General features: G+C 33.8%; 1 protein-coding gene and 1 long non-coding RNA gene across 6 annotated transcripts in view; one reads left to right on the top strand and one right to left on the bottom strand.

The window, feature by feature from the left end:
- The window catches only part of LOC148130549 (uncharacterized), a 104,057-nt gene extending 94,416 nt beyond the window's left edge, over positions 1-9,641 (top strand). The window contains exons 2-4 of the long non-coding RNA XR_015749984.1: positions 7,448-7,558; positions 8,387-8,517; positions 9,267-9,641. This is a non-coding gene — a long non-coding RNA (uncharacterized LOC148130549). The remainder of the gene's footprint in view (positions 1-7,447; positions 7,559-8,386; positions 8,518-9,266) is intronic.
- Positions 9,642-11,452: 1,811 nt separating this feature from the next.
- The window catches only part of GABRB3 (gamma-aminobutyric acid type A receptor subunit beta3), a 219,233-nt gene continuing 211,451 nt past the window's right edge, over positions 11,453-19,234 (bottom strand). For all 5 annotated transcript variants that reach the window (XM_087967119.1, XM_087967120.1, XM_087967118.1 and 2 more), the window contains one exon: positions 11,453-13,992. In XM_087967119.1, coding sequence (XP_087823245.1) covers positions 13,642-13,992 — 351 coding nt within the window. In that variant the 3' untranslated portion in view covers positions 11,453-13,641. The remainder of the gene's footprint in view (positions 13,993-19,234) is intronic.

Genomic DNA, 19,234 nt, shown 5'->3' with positions numbered 1-19,234 from the left:
GTGAAGACTATATATGGAGAAATCAATTTGCTTGTCAAGATGGAATTTTCTGACTAACCTAAAGCCTTGAAATCTGGAATGAAACATGTGGGCGAATGAAAAAAGGTCTCAGATGGAGGTCACTAAGTCCAAATTATATTGGTTTTTTACCATTGGTTACATCCCTAGATAATGCTATTTATTTATAATCAAATGAAAATACTTAATGTAGAATGGGGAACTAGTAGTTTTCTAGACCATTTAATTTCTGAGCAGATTATCTAGGGGATGAAAGACTCAGGCTTACTAATCAATCCTGCAATGCTTTGAATGTTATTCATTTTCAGTAGCAACGGTGGTGCCACCACCAATTTTCTGTATATTGACATATTATCATAACAAAAAGTTTCCCTTCAGTGTTTATCAATATGCCTTTGAAAGTCATCACCTAGAAGAGAATAGATAAGAAAAGTTTTTCTACATAAACGTGATTAAATGTATGATTACAATGAATGATTTCTAAATAGTAGCTTTATTATGGATTAAGACAATTATAAATATGGAAATTGTGTAGGATTTACACAATGGAGCAAGAACTTTAATCAAATAATCTAAGGAGGAAAGTGACTAGAGGTTTTAATTCTTCTTTTCTCCATGGAATATGGAACAATCTCAAAGGTTGTTTTTTTTAATAAAAAAAACATCAAACTTTACAAAAGAAAAAGAGAGAGAAGAAATCTCTAACAGTCATTTGTTTTTTTAAAATTCTAAATATGTAGGAAATAAAGCAAAGATCTGCTCAGTTTACAAACTTGTTGAATGGAAAAAAGAAATCCAAAGATAATAGTATGGCACTAATCTTTCATTTTCCCTGACTCCAGAACTCACCAGAATTTTTCAGAAAAAAAGATCTGAATTGATTTGAAAGGAAACGATTATCTTCATGTAAATTTGATATATGCATAAAAACTGAAGTGTATGCAATCACTGAGTTTGTACAGAATTATAAAGATTATAATTATTTTTTATAAATATAAAAATTATTTCACATCCTGAAATAAAATCCTTTGCTCACGCCCCCCCCCCAACTTCATTGAGCACTTGAAGAAATTTCAGAATTTTGTCTAAACTATTGGGAAGATGGTATCTTCCAACTAGACACAACTTTTTCTGTCTTTTATTTTAAAAGAATAAAACATTTTCCTATCAATAGATGATAAGACAAAAATCTTGTCTCCCTTAATGTTGATTTCTATCAAGGTTAAGGAATGCATATTCCTAGTCTAGGAAACTAGCTGCCATTCTTGTTAAAGCAGGCTGGGGCATTTCATTGGATGAAACCAATTAGCTCCTGTTCTTCCACTTCATTAAGGGAGACATCTTTGATTTGGGACAGAGAGATTAAACCAAAGAGTGTGCAATATGTGCCCTGATTCTCTATGGTGTAGCGCATCGTGGGTTCCTATAAGTTGTTTTGTCCTCTTTTCATTGACTGAAATCTCCTGTTAAACTCATCTTGGCCCTCTTTTGGCAAATCTATGTAGTCTTTTCAGTAAAGACTCTGGAACAGCAGGTGCTCTGGCTTTTACAATTAGATTTACTTATGAATGCTGGACCTTGTAGAACTAGGTTCTTTGCTGAGTCTGGCCAACAGATATTTAATCTTTCTTCCACATAGCCAAGTGTTTTCTATCTTATCTTCTTTTTGATCCATTCATTCTTTAGGACTATTTTCTTTATAAATAAATTGTCCCCATTATATATCTATAATATATTCATATGAATATATTGTCCCTTATTGATTTCCTACCAAAAATTTACAGTGTAACGCTTGTAGAATTGCTGTAGTCTAGTGGTTCAGGCATTAGATTAAGATCAGGGAGACACAGAACATCCAGACTAGCAAGTTTTATTGATATCACTGAATACATTTCCTTGAATCATTTAAAACAACCAGTATAACTATAAGTTTAAAGATTTGTATTTTTTTTAATATTGAGCAAAAGATCAACTATTTTATTGAGTTTGGAAAGTTTTACATGGATTAAGAACTCAAATGAGCTTGATTTAAGACTTTCAGCTTGATTGAAAATATCCTCTCCATGGCAAAATCCTTTGTTTACATAATAAGACTTTGAAGATTAGAGACTTCAGAACACCAGATGGCTACTTAAAAGAAACATTTGATTTATGATGACAGGAGCTTTTTGAACTATTTAACTCTTTCATAGTATCTCTTGGTGTTATTGCAGAGGAGCAAGCCCCGATGAATAAAACTGAAATTGATTTGCAGATGAAATTAAAAACTACATCTTAGAAGGAACTTAAAATAATGGATTTACAGATAAAAAATGGTGACTTAAAATTGATAAAGAAATACAAATAAATCAGATGAACCATCTGGATTATTTCCTTATACTGAATTTACAAGAGGGATTTGTTGGAGTTGCTATGCTAGAAGTACAAAGGGGCTTGATAAAGATGATGACAAGAATTTTAGAGGTGAGAAAAATGGAGCATGAGAAGAAATATGCTAGAAATTTGGGGATTTTAAAGATCGTTTACAGAGAGAAGAAAGAATACATTGGTTTATTCAATCAATGCTATAGCCTTCTTGATTAGAACTGGATAAGTATGGTTATTTCTGGTAATGTTTAATTATTTTTTGAATGTGAGTGGAGTGATTTATTTAAATTCTTGTGTGTCCAATCACACTTGGCCAATAAAGAATTCTATTCTATTCTAATAAAAGGAAAGGAAAGATTCAGATTGTATATAGTAGATGTCATTTGTAATATTTACACTTTTATATCTGATAACCCATACTGGACTTTTGCTGTTTAATAGAGAGAGATGATGTTCTAGGGATGTATTTAGAGGAACTGGAGTGTGATGTGCAATGATTTACACAAATACAAACAAATCTAATTTATGCCAACTATAACTCTCCACACAATTGTTTTTTAATCTTATATTACTATATATATTATATAATATTATATATTGTATATTATATTATATAATATAATATAATATATATTATATAATATTATATAATATAATATAATATAATATAATATAATATAATATAATATAATATAATATAATATAATATAATATAATATTATATTATATTATATTATTATATTATATTATTATATTATATTATATTATATTATATTATATTATATTATATTATATTATATTATATTATATTATTATATTATATTATATTATATTATATTATATTATATTATATTATATTATATTATATTATATTATATTATATTATATTATTATATTATATTATTACTCCACATCCAACTCCACCCCATCCAATCCAACATCACTCAAAACTAGGCATGCATGCCCATAACTACCTCTATTCCAACCACAACTGGCCTTAAAATGCAAGCTACTCAATGCAAGAAGCCTTGTAAATAAAATACCTGAATTTCTCCTCTTACTAAATACGGCTAAATTTGACATTATATTTGTCTGTGAAACACGGCTCAATGCATCTCTCCCTGACTCCATTACCACAGTAAGAGACTATCATGTTTACCAATCAGATCATGAAATCTGTAGAGGAAGTGGTGTTGCTATCTTCTATAAAAAGTCCCTACATCTAAAAAACATCCAAATTACCCAGGAGCTTGCTATTCCTGAGACCATCATCTGTGAACTGTCCTTAAATATCACATTTCGGTCTTACTATGTTACAGAGCCCTGATTATGACATCAAACATGCAAACAAGCTAAATACGCTACTAACATGGGCAGAATCCTGCCCACACACTTTTATCTTTCTTGGTGACTTCAATCTACCTCATATTAACTGGACCCTTAACAAATGTACACCTGAACCCACACATGCAACCTTCTACAATGCAGTAACAAATCTGAGACTAGAACAACTAGTAACCAACAACACTAGACTTAACAACTGCCTCGATCTCATCTTCTGCAATAATTTGAATTCAATTTACAGAATACAAATTAAAGAATGCTTTTCCAACAGTGACCACAACATGATTGACTTTTGTCTCAAAATACGTCCACACAAAAATCATCACAATGACAGAAACCCCAATTATAACTTCAAAAAAGGCAACTATGATCTTATAAACAACGATCTCTCATCCTTTGATTGGCAATTTCTATTCTCTGGATGCAATACTGTAGAAGACCATTACAACATATTTTTACTTGAAGTCAAAAGAGTCATCAAACTATATGTACCATTAACAGCTCCCAAAAACAGAAAAAACAAATTACCCAAAACAATAAGGAAGTTTCAATCCAAAAAGAAATCACTTTGGTGGAAAAACAATTCTGGCCACGTTGCCAACTTCAAAAACTGATACAAAAATTTATGCCACCAGATAAAAACTGAATGCACCAATTATCACATTAAACAAGAAGAAAACTTTCTACGCACCAATTCCACCCGTGCTTTCTACAATTTGGGAAACAACAAACTAAAAGACTCAAGGTCCTAATGGTAAAGACGGCAACAACGACACTATTAATGCCAACCTCTTTAACACATTCTTTGGCTCAGTATTTGTAAACAGCAATGGATCATGCCCAGTATTTCCTAGTCGAACCACAGACAACTACAATAATCTAATACATATCAATTTTACAGAAGACAATGTTGAAAAAGCACTACGCAATCTAAAACCATCTCTATCTATTGGGCCGGACGGAATATGTGCCTACTTCTTTAAAAAGCTACCCATTGCCATAGCCGAATCTCTAAGCATAATCTTTGAAAAATCTTTCAGCACCAGCTCCTTGCCAAAACTATGGTCACAAGCCACGATCCTCCCCATCTTCAAAAAGGGAGACCCCAGCCTAGTTGAAAATTACAGACCAATCTCTTTATGCTGCGTCACCTGTAAAGTTATGGAATCATCCTCCACTTAGAAACAAACAACCTACTCTCTAATAAACAATTTGGTTTTAGGAAAAAACTATCCTGTAATCTGCAACTCTTACACTGCAAAAACATATGGACTACACAACTTGATCAGGGCAAAGCAATAGACATAGACTTCTGTAAAGCCTTTGATTCAGTGGTACATGACAAACTACTCCTAAAACTAAAATCTTATGGTATCTCTGGACACCTGCATAACTGGATAGAAGCATTCCTGTCAAACAGACAACAAATGGTCAAAATTGGGAGCGTCCTATCAAATTCTGTACCTGTCAACAGTGGTGTCCCCCAAGGCAGTGTTTTAGGACCAACTCTTTTCATACTCTACATAAATGAGCTCTGTGATCATATCAAGAGCAACTGTGTTCTCTTCGCTGATGATGTAAACCTATTCAACACCACAGACAATACTGTTACCCTTCAAAAAGACCTTGACTATGTATCAGAATGGTCAAACAAATGGCAACTTCAAATCTCAACAAATAAATGCTCTGTCCTATATATTGGCAACAAAAAATCAGAAAATAAAATACAGGCTGAATAGTCAAGACCTTGTTGATGATCCAAACTCTGTGTAAAGGATCTTGGACTACTCATCTCTAATGACCGAAGTGCTAGAGCCCACTATAACTACATAGCCAAAAAGGCATTAAGAGTTGTTAACCTAATCTTACATAGCTTTTTCTCTGGTAATATTACACTAATAACTAGAGCATACAAAACATTTGCTAGACCAATACTTGAATACAGCTCATCAGTCTCAAACCCACATTACGTATCTGATATTAACACAGCTGAGAAATTCCAGAAATATTTCACAAGAAGAGTTTTCCACTCCTCTACTCGTTGCAGAATACCTTATGCCACCAGACTCGAAATTCTAGACCTAGAAAACCTAGAACTACACTGCCTTCAGTACGATCTAAGTATGGTATATAAAATCATACATTGCAATGTCCTACCTGTCAATGAATACTTCAGCTTCAACCATAACAACACAAGAGCAAACAATAGATACAAACTCAAGGTTAATCGCACCAAACTTGACTGCAGAAAATACGACTTCAGCAACAGAGTGGTCAATGTCTGGAATGCTCTACCTGACTCTGTGGTTTTTTCCCCAAACCCCCAAAACTTTAACCTTAGACTGTCTACTATTGACCTCACCCCCTTCCTAAGAGGTCTGTAGGGGGTGTGCATAAGTGCACCAACGTGCCTACCGTCCCTGTCCTATTGATTCTTTTATGTTTTTTTTTCTTATATGTAACCATATATTCATAACTGTGTTTTTACTTATACCTATTATCTTGTAAGCAATTGACAAAATAAAAATAAATAAATAAAAAATAAATAAAAATCAATTCCATCTAAGAAAGTCTTTCTTGATTTTTTTCTTTTCTCTCAATCCATTTATCTCCTTGATTCAATTTTAATCCATTCTCAGTTATAGCCAAATCAATTCAGTGTATTTCTTTTGTAGTCATCATTTCCTTTTTATTTTCAAAATCCAGTAGAAGTCCTACATTCATTCAGCACCCATTCACAGTTGACCTTCTGTTTTCTAATTTTGCCATATATACTCAAGTTTTCTGTTCTCATGGCATTCAGCTTACTTTTATTTTTCTTCTGATATTCTCAACTTTCCTTTTCATACCAGTAGGTCATACAGAGAATCAAAAAGTTTCATATAGCTACCTTGAACTTTCATCCAGTGATTTCCCCTTCTTATGTCATACAGACTCACATTTATCGTAAATGACTCAGGTTTTCAGCCAACACTATGACATCAAACTCAAAGAGATGAGGAAAATTACTTCTTTTGCCCAACTTTAGCTTACACATTGTACACTAAGATTGCCCAAGAAATAAATTCAAGACCCTGTTTGTCTGACCATACATCTTTCAGAAGACCTCTTTAAGGTGAGTGGGCCTCAATCATATTTTTTTTAACTTGTGTTTCCTAGGAAACTTAATATAGTTGAATACTTTGTTAACATTATCATATATGTATTTTAAGTATTTTTTTCATAAATGAGTTCAGTAAACAGGCATATGCACACATTATAAGTCATTTATTAAGAACATAATCGGTTCCAAGATCGAATCTAGGTCGGTCACTGGGATTCACTCTTCTGAGCTTTCGGAGTCATGCTGGAGACCAACTTTGGGGCAACTTCTCTCTACTGGAATATGTGATTTCAGCTATTCTGTGAGTTGTATGCATGTGGTACCTTCCTATTGGTTGATTGGTGTGTTGATGGCTGGCGATTGACTGTTGTTTCCTTGTGATGTCAAGCTCACAGGTCCTAAGTACTTGATAAGCTGGTGGTAAATCAACACTCCTGTTAACTGACAAGGTGCCCATTTCCCAGGCTTCAACCATTTCCCCGGTCACCTTTGTACCTGCATGGCCAATGATTTTAGTATCATTGGTTGTTCTAGCATTCTAAGATATGTTTTTCTTATAAGAGTTATTTAAATTTCTGGCTTAGGTAAATATTTATTGAATCATTCTTTTACTAGGAGCTGTGGTGGTGCAGTGGTTAGAATGCAGTATCGTAGGCTAATTCTGCTGACTGCCAGGGGTTCGATCCTGATCAGCTCAAGGTTGACTCAGCCTTCCATCTTTCCAAGGTCTGTAAAATGAGGAGCCAGATTATTGTGGGCAATATGCTGACTCTGTACACTGCTTAGAGAGGGCTGTAAGTCTAAGTGCCACGTGCTACTGCTATTCAATAAGCTATCAGCAGAAAGACCAGTAGTACAATTAGAATTTTTCTTAGATTTTTCTGAACTATTGAAAAAATTAAAGCACAGATATGTGTTATACCTGAACTGGAACCAAAAGTGGCAAACAGCAGAACACTGCATCAATGAACCAGCTTACAGGCTCTTTATTATTGCTGGGCTTATTTATTACCAAGTTCAGGCATTCAATATGAGCTGGACTATAAAATGTACTTCAGGGAAGCTCCTGGTTGTAGGGGGAAAAATCACATTAAAATGTTCCATCTCAAAGAAGAGGCTTACCCATGGGACGTGGTTATACTGCTGCATGAGGATAGAAACCAGGAACTGGCTTGTACATGCATCATTATATTGAACACACTTCTTGGTTGAATGGAAACAGAATTGAGCTTTCACGCCAGCTTGGCTGCAGCTCCCTCCTACCCACCCCTCCTCACATGTGCTCTTTTGCTTCTTCTAAATAGTTGGCATGATCTCCCAGTGTGATGAAATGGGGAAACAAACATCTTGGCATGGCTTCTCTGTGGGGGAAAAAAACCAATCTGTGGCTAAATGTCTCAGTGGTACAAGATATTGCATTCAATTCCTGAATAACTAATCAGGCTGAAAAACCTGAAACCTGGACAGTTGCTGTCAGTCAGTGTAAAAAATACTGAGTTAAATGGCCAAGACACTTTATCTAATATAAATGAGCACCTAATGTTTATATGACAGGTCTAATCACCACTGAGCCAAAGGAGGAAACAGAAGGACTTCAAATTACAATTAGAGCTAGCCAAAATCAGAGCTCTCTGGAACATCATGGGAACATGTTCAAATCTATCAGCACAAGGAAAGAAGACCAGGTAAGGTCTCCTTTTGCAAAGGTACCTTGTACAACTCGTACTTCCTTTCATTTGGAGGAGTCACCATTTCTTTGTCATCTTCTTCTTGGCTGTGGCCAATCTTGGCTTTGGTATACATGAGTAATAAAAATGTGTTTTTATGCTGCGGGGAAGAAAATCATGCTGGCATATGCTCTGTTTCAAAACATGGATCAGTAAACCTAAGAACAAACTAAGGGCAATTTGTTCCCATCCACTCTCTGCTTACAAGAGTGCGTTCTCTTGTACCAATGCCGTTAAGATGTTTGCTTTTGTCAATTTTACCCTAAGGGCTATGTAAGTACAACAAATTTTGTTAGAATCAGAATGGAGTGCATTATTCCCATTCTCTCCTCAGATCCCTCTGGTAACAATAAACTTAAATTTTTATGAGCAAATTTCATCTGTTTAGCTGAGCTGGTTAAAAATAATGTGCTTGAAGCAGTCATGAGGCCGATTACCACCAACCATCATTCTTATGTGGCATTCTGTACATAAAACAAAACTAATGACCTAAAATTTGTCTGCACTCAGAATTCTTCCATTTTTATCAGTTTCAGTGACAGATCATTGGATATTCTATTAGTACTCTTCATCAAGAACCACCACTTGTGACATCATATCATATCATATTACATCATATCATTATTCTAAAAATAATTTTCAGCTTTAATAAAAAAAGGAGCAGTCTTCCCTGTGCTGGCTGATGATAATTGACTTTTATATTTTAGAAAGAGACCCTACAGAAGAAACATCAATACATCAGACTCACTTGAACAACTCACCTCCAGCCACAGCTGTTTCTACTATTGGACATGTTATTCAAGACAAACTGTGCAAGAGATTACAGGGCCTAACAAAATCTAGCAGAAGGATCATCAGCCTTGCACACCAAGGTACACACATAAGTTGAAAATGCTGTTTGCATTCCACTGGAATGACAAGAGTATGGATTTTCCTCAGTTTAAATGTGTTTTAGCATATAATGATGCTACATATGTACACATGATGAACTTTTTGCCTTAGCTGCACAATATTGAAATGTCTTATTACTTGAACATTCTTGAATTTGAGTTACAGTGTTTTCTGTTACCTGGAATGATATTTGGTGCCATGTGGGAAGAAACTCCATACATAAAACGAGTTTTGAATTAATTAGAAAACCCATTCATTCTAAAACATATATAGGAAATTTGGTTATTTTTTATTTTCCTTTTATTTCTCCACTTCTTGATTATTGTCTTCAATATGTTCCATGTTATATCCAATGATATAATATATAATGTGTATATACATATATAAAAAGCAATACAAAGTTATGGATCTTATGTCATATATATATATATATATATATATATATATATATATATATATATATATATATATATATATATATATATATATATATATATATAGTTTTCTGAGGTTCTCGCGGGTTTTGTATGTGGATCTTTGGTTATTCGGGTTTTCTCCTGCGTAAGATTGGAAGTATCTAGGCAACATTTCGATGAAGTCTCATTCATCATCTTCAGGCTTGTGTCTTGGCTCTGTGCTTCTCAGAGTAATGTGTGTTTAGACACATTACTCTAAGAAGCACAGAGCCAAAGACACATGCCTGAAGATGATGAATGAGACTTCATCGAAACGTGCCTAGATACTCCAATCTTACGTGGGAGAAAACCCGAATAACAAGATACACACACACACACATATATATATATGTATGTATGTATGTCTAGGTGTGTTCGGGTCTTTTCCCGTGTAAGATTAAGAATATCCTGGCGACATTTCGGCAAGGTCCCATTCGCCATCCTCAGGCTGGTGCTTTCGGCTTGTGCTTGCACTGGCACGAAGCCGAAAGCACCAGCCTGAGGATGGCGAGTGGGACCTTGCCGAAACATCGCCAAGATATTCTTAATCTTACACAGGAAAAGACCCGAACACACCTAGACCTACATACCTGTACCCGTGAAAATCTACGAATATATATATGTGTGTGTGTGTGTGTGTGTGTGTGTGTGTGTGTATGTATGTATGTATAAAATAATAAATATATGTCATAAGATCCATAACTTTGTATTGCTTTTTATACAAAAATATTTGGTGGAAGAGTGAAATTTTTGTTCTAAAATATTTTTCTGATGTTGATGCATGCTTATCTTTGTTAGCGTCTTCTATTGAGGATCAACACAGTTGCTAAGTTCATATATAAATTCACAAAATTTTTCCCAATAGAAAATGATTACCAAGGTGGTGAAAAACCACCTTGGAAAGACAGAAGGGGAGAGCTTTATTCTCAAGCTCCCCAACTGTATCTATCTTCCAATATTTCCATAGGAAATATCCATAGTTCTGGCAATGTGGTGAGGCCATTTGAAAGATCATGTTTCAGCCTGACTTCCCAGTTCTTGAGGAGGGGGTTAAAGGTTGGGGTGTGAGCCTTTTCTAGAATCCTCAAACATTTTATTACAATTTAGATATTATACTTTACATTTTAAACATTAGAGAAATATACGTGCTATAGGTTGCAGTTCTGTTTCTTCAGGAGGCTGATTTGGACTGCAGTTTGAATGATCAGTTTTATATCATCTACGTACAAGTACTTACTTGTTAAATTAAAATACTAGCATTTCACTGAATATTCTTAGTTTAAGAACATCTTATAGATTTTTGAAAGATGTTTTAATAATTGGCATAATAGCAAAATGAATAAGAACATTAACAGTATTTTTTAAAAGTTTTAATTTATACATATTTATCCAAGAAAGCCAACTCCCACCAGCCTAGATATTAGCTCATTTCTTTTTGTCAAAATCAAAAGTATATCATCTGAAAACAATAAAATTGTGTGATTTTTGAATCACCCCCAAATTTATTCTTTTTGACGCAGTAAAAAAAAATCTAGTACATCAGTGGACAAGTTCTTAAAATATTTATTTCTTTAGTGTTGCTTTTTACTAAAAAGATGACTGTTTACCAAAAAGCTTTATAATGAAAACCAAAAGTGGATAACTTAGTCAGCCACAACATAACTTTGGGTGATATCCAATTAAGTTTCCCACCACTGGAATATCAAGACAATGCCCACTGCAGGTCTAAAGTATCGAGAAGAGGGAAATGGTGTATCCTATACACATGATGTATCCTATACACAATCTTCACTAGATGTTGGATTTTCTCCCTTTCTTAAAAGATATTATGAGATGCAGAAACATTTACGTAACATGGTACATGCTATTCCGTAGAGTAGGCAGTATAAAAATTGGTTCTTCTTGTCCACACATATAAATCTATTAAAGTTCCAGATGAACTTACACACCATTTTCACAGTCCAAATTGCTATTGTAAAATTCACAGGATACAGAGTTGTTGGACTGTAACCGAAAACTTCACATTTCTCTGCAGTTTTCTCTAAACCTGAACTGCTAAGCTGTATGCTAATTTTATAGCACTGAAACATTTGTACCCTAATTCCAGAACCTGTTAGTAGGAAAGTTTGGAACTGATGAAAATATGAATAAGAAGAAAAACAAAAATGGCAACATTTTGCCAAAGTAAAATAACAAAGCATAAAACTTAAAAAAATATGTTTGTGTCTTATTATTTATGTTTTGTGAATGTAGCACATCAGCTATATTATCTGTTCCGGTGTATATACAAAATAGATCTGAAAATGTTCTGTTATTGAATCTATACATTAGAAATGTTCTATTGATTTAATTCTAATGAAAAAAATCTTGTAACTTCACAGAAATAAAATGATATACCATGCCATCACAATAGAAAGCACTAAAAAATTAAGTAACATACAGATATGTGTGTATGTGTGTGTGCATATTGTGCAAATATATTTTACATTAATCTTGTTTAAATAATTTTGATAATATGAATGCATTTTCCTGTCTGTTAAAAAAACAAAATTATTTTCTAAATAATCTTTGGAATACTGATTTTTTTTAAAATAAAACTTTGAGCTAGAATCACCAGATCATCTCTTGGTTGGCATCATGGATTTTTTAAAAAAGCAGCATAGTAGCAAGAAGCTTAGAAAGTACTAATTTTCTAATCCATAGACCTGCTGCCTTTCAAAATCTCCTGTACTCTAGCTATCTCCTGGAAATTTGAAAGGGTGAACAAGTACACAAAGCACATGAGAGTTAAACTGGCCATACAATAAAACTGTGATGATAGATCATGCAGAAGGAAGGTATTCTCATTGAATCTGAATGTTCATAATTTGGATCAATTTTCATTACTGAGGTACATATATTGTATAAAATCTAGAGGTGATGAACAAACCCTCTGTTGGCTAAATCCTTGATTTCATCAATTTTAGTTTCATAAATGGAGATTGAATAGAATTGATTAAGACTTCACTGGCTGAAGTCTGCCCAATAAAGTATTTACTGTAGTTTAATCAAAAAGAATCTCCATAGATAGTATCTCCTAATTTTGAATAGATGGTTTAATAATCCCACATTTTAAAAAATCCTGAAAATGTAAGCAGTTGTTCAATTTAAAATAACATATTATTATAGCAATAATTATGATTGTTCCGAGGACAAGTAAAAGTGATCAAGAAAATGCAAAATTAAAATATTCCATTGTGAACAAAATATATTAACACAGAATCTCAAAGTTGATTATGAAACAATTCAATTGTCCAGTATTAAACAAATAATATTAAAACCTGTTTTACATAATGGACAGTGTAAATGACAGTAATTAAAATAAGATATATAACTGGGTTTGCAAAAGGACAGAATTTTCATGATTTAAATAAAGATTTGGTAATATTACAGAACTATATTTCTCAAAGCATACTGCTTCAAAAAGCTGCCTCTCTCATTTGAAAAGTTTATTTTAAAAGGCATTTTGTGTACACCATTACATAATGTGTGTATACATGTTTATGCACAATGAGTATAATATATATTCTTTCACAATATATGTACACGTAGGATTTTTATATATATATGTATATGTAAGTATGTATATATATTATATATAGTGTAAAAAGTCTTCTGTACACATACAAAATAACAGGCAAAATAGCATTTGCTTGTTACAGTCCTTTTGTTAAAAAAAAACGAAGTAAAAGTCCATTTAGTTGACATAGTATAGCCAGTAGATTAAGTTGAAAAGAGAAAATGTGAAAGGAAACACCATCCTTGACCATCTGTCAATTGCATTCACATCTGTTAGATCAGGAATTTTTATTTTTAGCTGAGAAGATCTTCTCCGCAAATGACTCTTCTTAGTGTGAGTGCTAGTTCTGTCTAATGTACGTCTCCCAAGAATTTCTCGGTGGGAACTCTGCTTTCTGTACTGGATTCCTGAGTTATCAAAGGATACTGCTGAATTATGTGGATCACTGACACTTGTTGTGATTTCATTGCTTGCAACTTCATTGTGAATTTCAAGGGATGTTAACAATATGTTCCCATGCATGTCCACCTAGTTAGAAGCAAATTGATAATTAATTATTAATTAATGTAATAATTCGAAAGTAAGATATCATATTCAGAAATGATTTACATTCATATAAATGCACACAAAAATAAAGTGGACTATTTTAAAAGAGCATAAAAATAAAACAAATGCAGTATTTGTTTGAAACAGTATTTTTTCCATCTTATATTAGAAACCATCCTTCTTCCTTTTTTGCCTTCATGACACTAAACTTGCTATGCTACCCGATTAAAAAATCTCAGTCATTGTTACAGTATTATCTTTGTTGCTTTAATTTTACATTTATATACTAGGGGACGGGTATGTATTCATGCTTTTTATTGCTCAGTAGCACTGTTTAAAGCAAACGGAATTATTTGACTTTACTTAAGTTCACAAAAGTACGATGGCTTTCTCTAACATATTTCACAGAAATTATTAGTTTTGTGCAGCTATATTAGTCTGAAAATAGAGAAAACAGAATGAAATCTGGATGATGGGGTTGTTTTCTCATGTTAACAACATTTTTAAAAAAACAAAAACACAAATTTTATTAGTTTTTAAAGACAAACAAAACATAAAACATAAGAACATAAAACCTCTTTTCTGAAAGCTACTTGTAAATTTTAACAAGGCAAATAAAACATTGTTTTATGCAGCATTAACACATTTCCATATAAACACATACATGTCTTTTTCAAATTTCTCGTTATTTCTCCCTTTACTTTCATTCAATTATATTTCTTTTCTATATTTGTCTTTTTATATGTTTTTATTCATTATACTTATATTTTCATCTGACTTGTTTACAATTATTCTCTTCTAACATTCCTCCAAGGTTTTATTAATTCTCAATCAAACATAAACACACAAAAACACAAAACATAGAAACATAAAACTTCTTTTTGGAAAGTGGCTTAACCCCGGGTTACATCTTTTTGTACAGACCTAAATCAAATTCATGTTCATCTTGTATACCATTACTTATCTTATTTACCATTCTATATTTTCTATATAACTTCTTTTCACTCTCTTAATTCTATTTTATTTATTTCATCTTAATTTAAATCATTATACTTGTATCTTTTGTCCGTTCTTTTCCAATTATCTATTTATCTCTTCTCTTTAACACAAAATTTCTCCTGTAATCACTAATTGAAGTATGACGCCTTTCTATCTTTCCCCAAAATTTAACACTTAAAATAATACATAATTTCCATTCTGATTCTGCTTAGTACACTCTACATACTACATTTTAAAATAAGAAAACAACAAACCTATAATATAGTTAAATATATAATTTCCATTCTGATTCTGCTTAATACATTTTAGATACTACCTTTTAAAATAAGAAAATAACAAGTTTATAATGACATTAAAACAATAGCACATTAAACTCTATCATTAAATCTTAGACATTTTACACATTCCCTTTAATATTTCATTAAATATTAAAATATATCATTAAATCTTAAACATTTTGATATTTTAACATTTTATTAGTTCTTATAATATTCCAATTTTCTATTTCAAATACAAATACTACAATACAATCTTGTGTACTTTTGCAGAATCTCTTTTTAATTGTACTTTACCCTTTGTCTCTAAAAAAATCTGCTTTTTCCCATCTTGTTTCAAGCCTTTGTTACTTCTTTTCCCTTTTTCCCTTCCTTTCTTATCCAATCTGGCCTTTTTACCCCCCCCCTCTCTTAACCTCCGCCTTTTTAACCTCCCCTCTCTGTTGTATTCCTCTTTTCTGTTGCTTTCTGACATTATATCGATTTTTCACCTTATTTTTCTCTTTCTTGGTTGTTTTTTTGAGTCTTAAATTCTCCATTTTCCTTCCCCTCTTCCTCCCTTCTTTCTTGGCTAAAGTTATTTGTCCATTAAAGATGGCTTCTTCTTCTTCTTGTTGTTGTTGTATTTGCTGGTAGGTAGAAATCGCCATTTCTAAGAAATGAAAAACAGATCCAAAAGAGCCCTTTGCCTTCTTGTTCCTCTTCTTTTAATTTTTCAAATTCCATTTTTAATTCTTCCACAGATAATGCCATTGTAAGGTTTCTTCTTCTTCTTTTTTTTAAAACAACCCAAATGTTTTTAATCTTAGTAGTTAGTAGAGTAGTTTCCAAAAGTCCCAAAGTCATCAAGCAATCCAAACAAACACAAAATGTTTCATTTAGCACCTTCTTCTCTTCACACTTTCTCCTCCTGGGGCAATATCAATTACAAAGTTCCAAAATATATTTTTGAAGTCTTATTGCAGTTAATTTCTAATCTTATAAATTCCAAGCCGTCTCCTCCAGCAAGATCTTAATATAAGTTTTTTTTTACCTCTCCCTTCCCACTTATAGCAAAAAACTTTTGATTTTTACCTTCAGTGCCAAAGCAGGTTTTTCAATATCCATTTGCTATCTCCGTAAGGAAGGAGAGTGAACTTTCCCTTTTAACACTTTCATTCGCTGCTTTCACAGTCTCTTTTGGAAACAATATATCATTCAAGAATTTTTTTTAGTTCCAGGGTATTTAGATATATCTTAGAGTCCCGGTTCAGCCAAAGAACTTTCACTTTCGGACACTTCCTCCTGCACGATCTTGTCCGGCTGAAGGTTTCTTTGTGGCGACCATTGCTGACCGCCGCTCCACCGCCTTAGGAAAAAGGAGTCTAGCTGGCTGGGGAAAGGGGTTGCGATATCCCCAGACCCCTGCCTGGGTCTCCTCTGTCTTCCGTTACCTCTACGGGGTAATGACAGCCTCCAAACCCGGCTGGATCGGAGGCACTTCAGCAGTGAGGGCAGCAGGAACAGCACACGATCGCGGATTCCTGCCGCCGCCGAAGCTTTGCAACCGGAAGTCCCATGTTAACATTTTTGTGAAATGATATGGTTATGAAGACTGAAATTGAATTGCATTTTCAATTTATATTTTTCTAGTTTATAGATGAAATATAGTGTTTCTCACTTTTAGTTATCAAGACACTTAAATCATGTCCCTCTGCCACCTTATGACCAATATCTACTGTAAGACTGACTTTATTCCTGTAATTAGATTAAATCACAGGAATGTGTTCCTCTAGTTCTTTTCAGGAGAAAAACACGCAAGTGTGAATTGTATTTTCACTAATGGGCAAACTTTATTCAACCTCATTAACAAATCCAAATTGTACTGTTTTTATGGTTCTAATGCAGATTGATTTCCTTGGTGCTGCTTAATGAACACATACAGTTTTTCAGAGTTTCAGTATTTGTAACATAGGACCAGTTAGGAAAATAACTGGGTTATACTTAAATTTCCTTTCACCTTCTCATTAAACAGCTCATAATATTGAGAAAAAACAACTACCAGCCTCTCTCTATTTTTACCCTAGTGATGTAGGCTTGGATGTAGCTGAAGCCTGAGATGTTGGTTTTCCTTCAAGAAGGTAGCTGATCCACATCCAAAAATCCACTAGTTTAACTGGCAGTTCACAGGAGTAGAGAATCTCCATTCTCCCAACCTCACATTTAGACTGATCATAGAATCATAGGATTGAAAGGGAGCCTTGGAGGTTTTCTAGGCCAGTCCTCTGAATGGAAAAGCAAATCCCTTGTTAATTTTCCCCAGCTCCTTTAATTTGGGCTCCAATATACTCTGGGCAAAAAAAAAGAAAAAAAAGAATGGGGAGACAAACATAGGAGTAACATGGAATTAATTAAGATTCAGAAATATGAAGATAACAAATTTAGCAGCTGATTTATCTCAAATCAGTAAGTATTAGAATGGTTGTTGTCATTAGCAGAATCCAGAGATATCCACTAAAGCAAGGGTCTTCAAACTTGACAAGTTTAAGACTTGTGGACTTCAACTCCCAGAATTCCTGAGCTAACATGACTGGAGGAGGAATTCTGGGACTTGAAGTCCACAAGTCTTAAAGCTGTCAAGTTTGAAGATCCCTGCACTAAAGTATATCAAGATGGTTATGAATAGGCAAAATGGTATCACACAAGAAATAAAAAGAAAAAAAAATGTATAGCTTTGCAAAACTCTTTCACACTAAAAACAGGGGAAAGCCCATGACTCACACAATTTGAGAACAACTAGCAAAAAAACTATTTTCCTTAGATCTTTTGTACAATACAAGATTAATTCTTTCTAACAAAGTCTGAACACAGATCTAGCATTTCTTCAAAAAGACACAAAGCCTGATTACGTAGGATCCCGTATGATGCCGATTATCAAGTGCTCCCTAATATCTGCTTGTGCTTCACTGCTATGTGGTGACCGACTGCCATGAATTGGGGGGATGAAGGAGGGAATGCTTAGGGAAACTAAAGTAAGTGCTGTATGTCCTTAAAATGCTGCCTCAAGGTAACTCAGCTGGAAGAAGGAGGGAGCCACATATCAAACTACCAAGCTTGATTGACAATTATGAATACATCTAGCCTGAACCTGATTGGTTGCTGGGGGGGGGGGGAAATGAGGGACAGCCAGGGGAGGGAAGAGGGGTTTTGGCATATGATTCTCAGTTCTGACTTTGCAATACTGCAATACACTTGATTTCTAATAAAACTATACCTTTGTTAACCTATGAACCAAGGACTGTTTCTATTTAGAGATTTAAGTTGTGGCAGGCCTGACACTGATTTACCCTTTGAAATCAGGCATTATGTGGATAGATGCCTCAGGAAAGGACACCACTTAGAGCCCCCTTTTTGATGGAAATGGGAAGTCTAAATACATGAAATACAAATAAGTAGATAAATGGGTCTAAATGCAGCTGGAAGCAAATGGCTATGTCTGATAAGGAAGGAACATTTCCACAGCAGCCTGATACGGCCAATAAATCCTGGCTGTTTCCCACCTTTGATCCCATCAAGAACTCATTACTGAGGAAATATGATAAATCAATCTCATGGCAAAAATTCCCCCATAAGAGGGAAAACGCTACTTAAAACAGGAACATCTAAACACGACTTTAAATTTTCTCTCCTATGTTTTAGGATGACATAAAGGTAACTTTATTCACCAATTCATCAATTTGTCAGCTGCTTCAATCACTGAAGTAACTCTAGGAAACTTACATATTATTGCAAATGACAAAATGGAAATAATAATAATTATATTTTTATCCTGTTATTTATATTGAGAGAGGGGGGGAGGGGGAGACGGAGGGAGGGGGAGGGAGAGGGAGAGAGAAGGAGAAGTTGGGGAGGGGGAGAGAGAGAGAGAGAAATGGACAGAGACAGAGATAACGGGAGAGAGAATGAATTCA

Source organism: Notechis scutatus, chromosome 5, assembly GCF_049901735.1.
Source record: "Notechis scutatus isolate UNSWTSFEM ecotype Mainland chromosome 5, rNotScu1.2, whole genome shotgun sequence".
In the NCBI taxonomy this organism is placed as follows: domain Eukaryota; kingdom Metazoa; phylum Chordata; class Lepidosauria; order Squamata; family Elapidae; genus Notechis; species Notechis scutatus.
The sequence above is the reverse complement of the archived record's forward strand: the minus strand, read 5'-3'. Positions and strand labels throughout refer to the sequence as shown.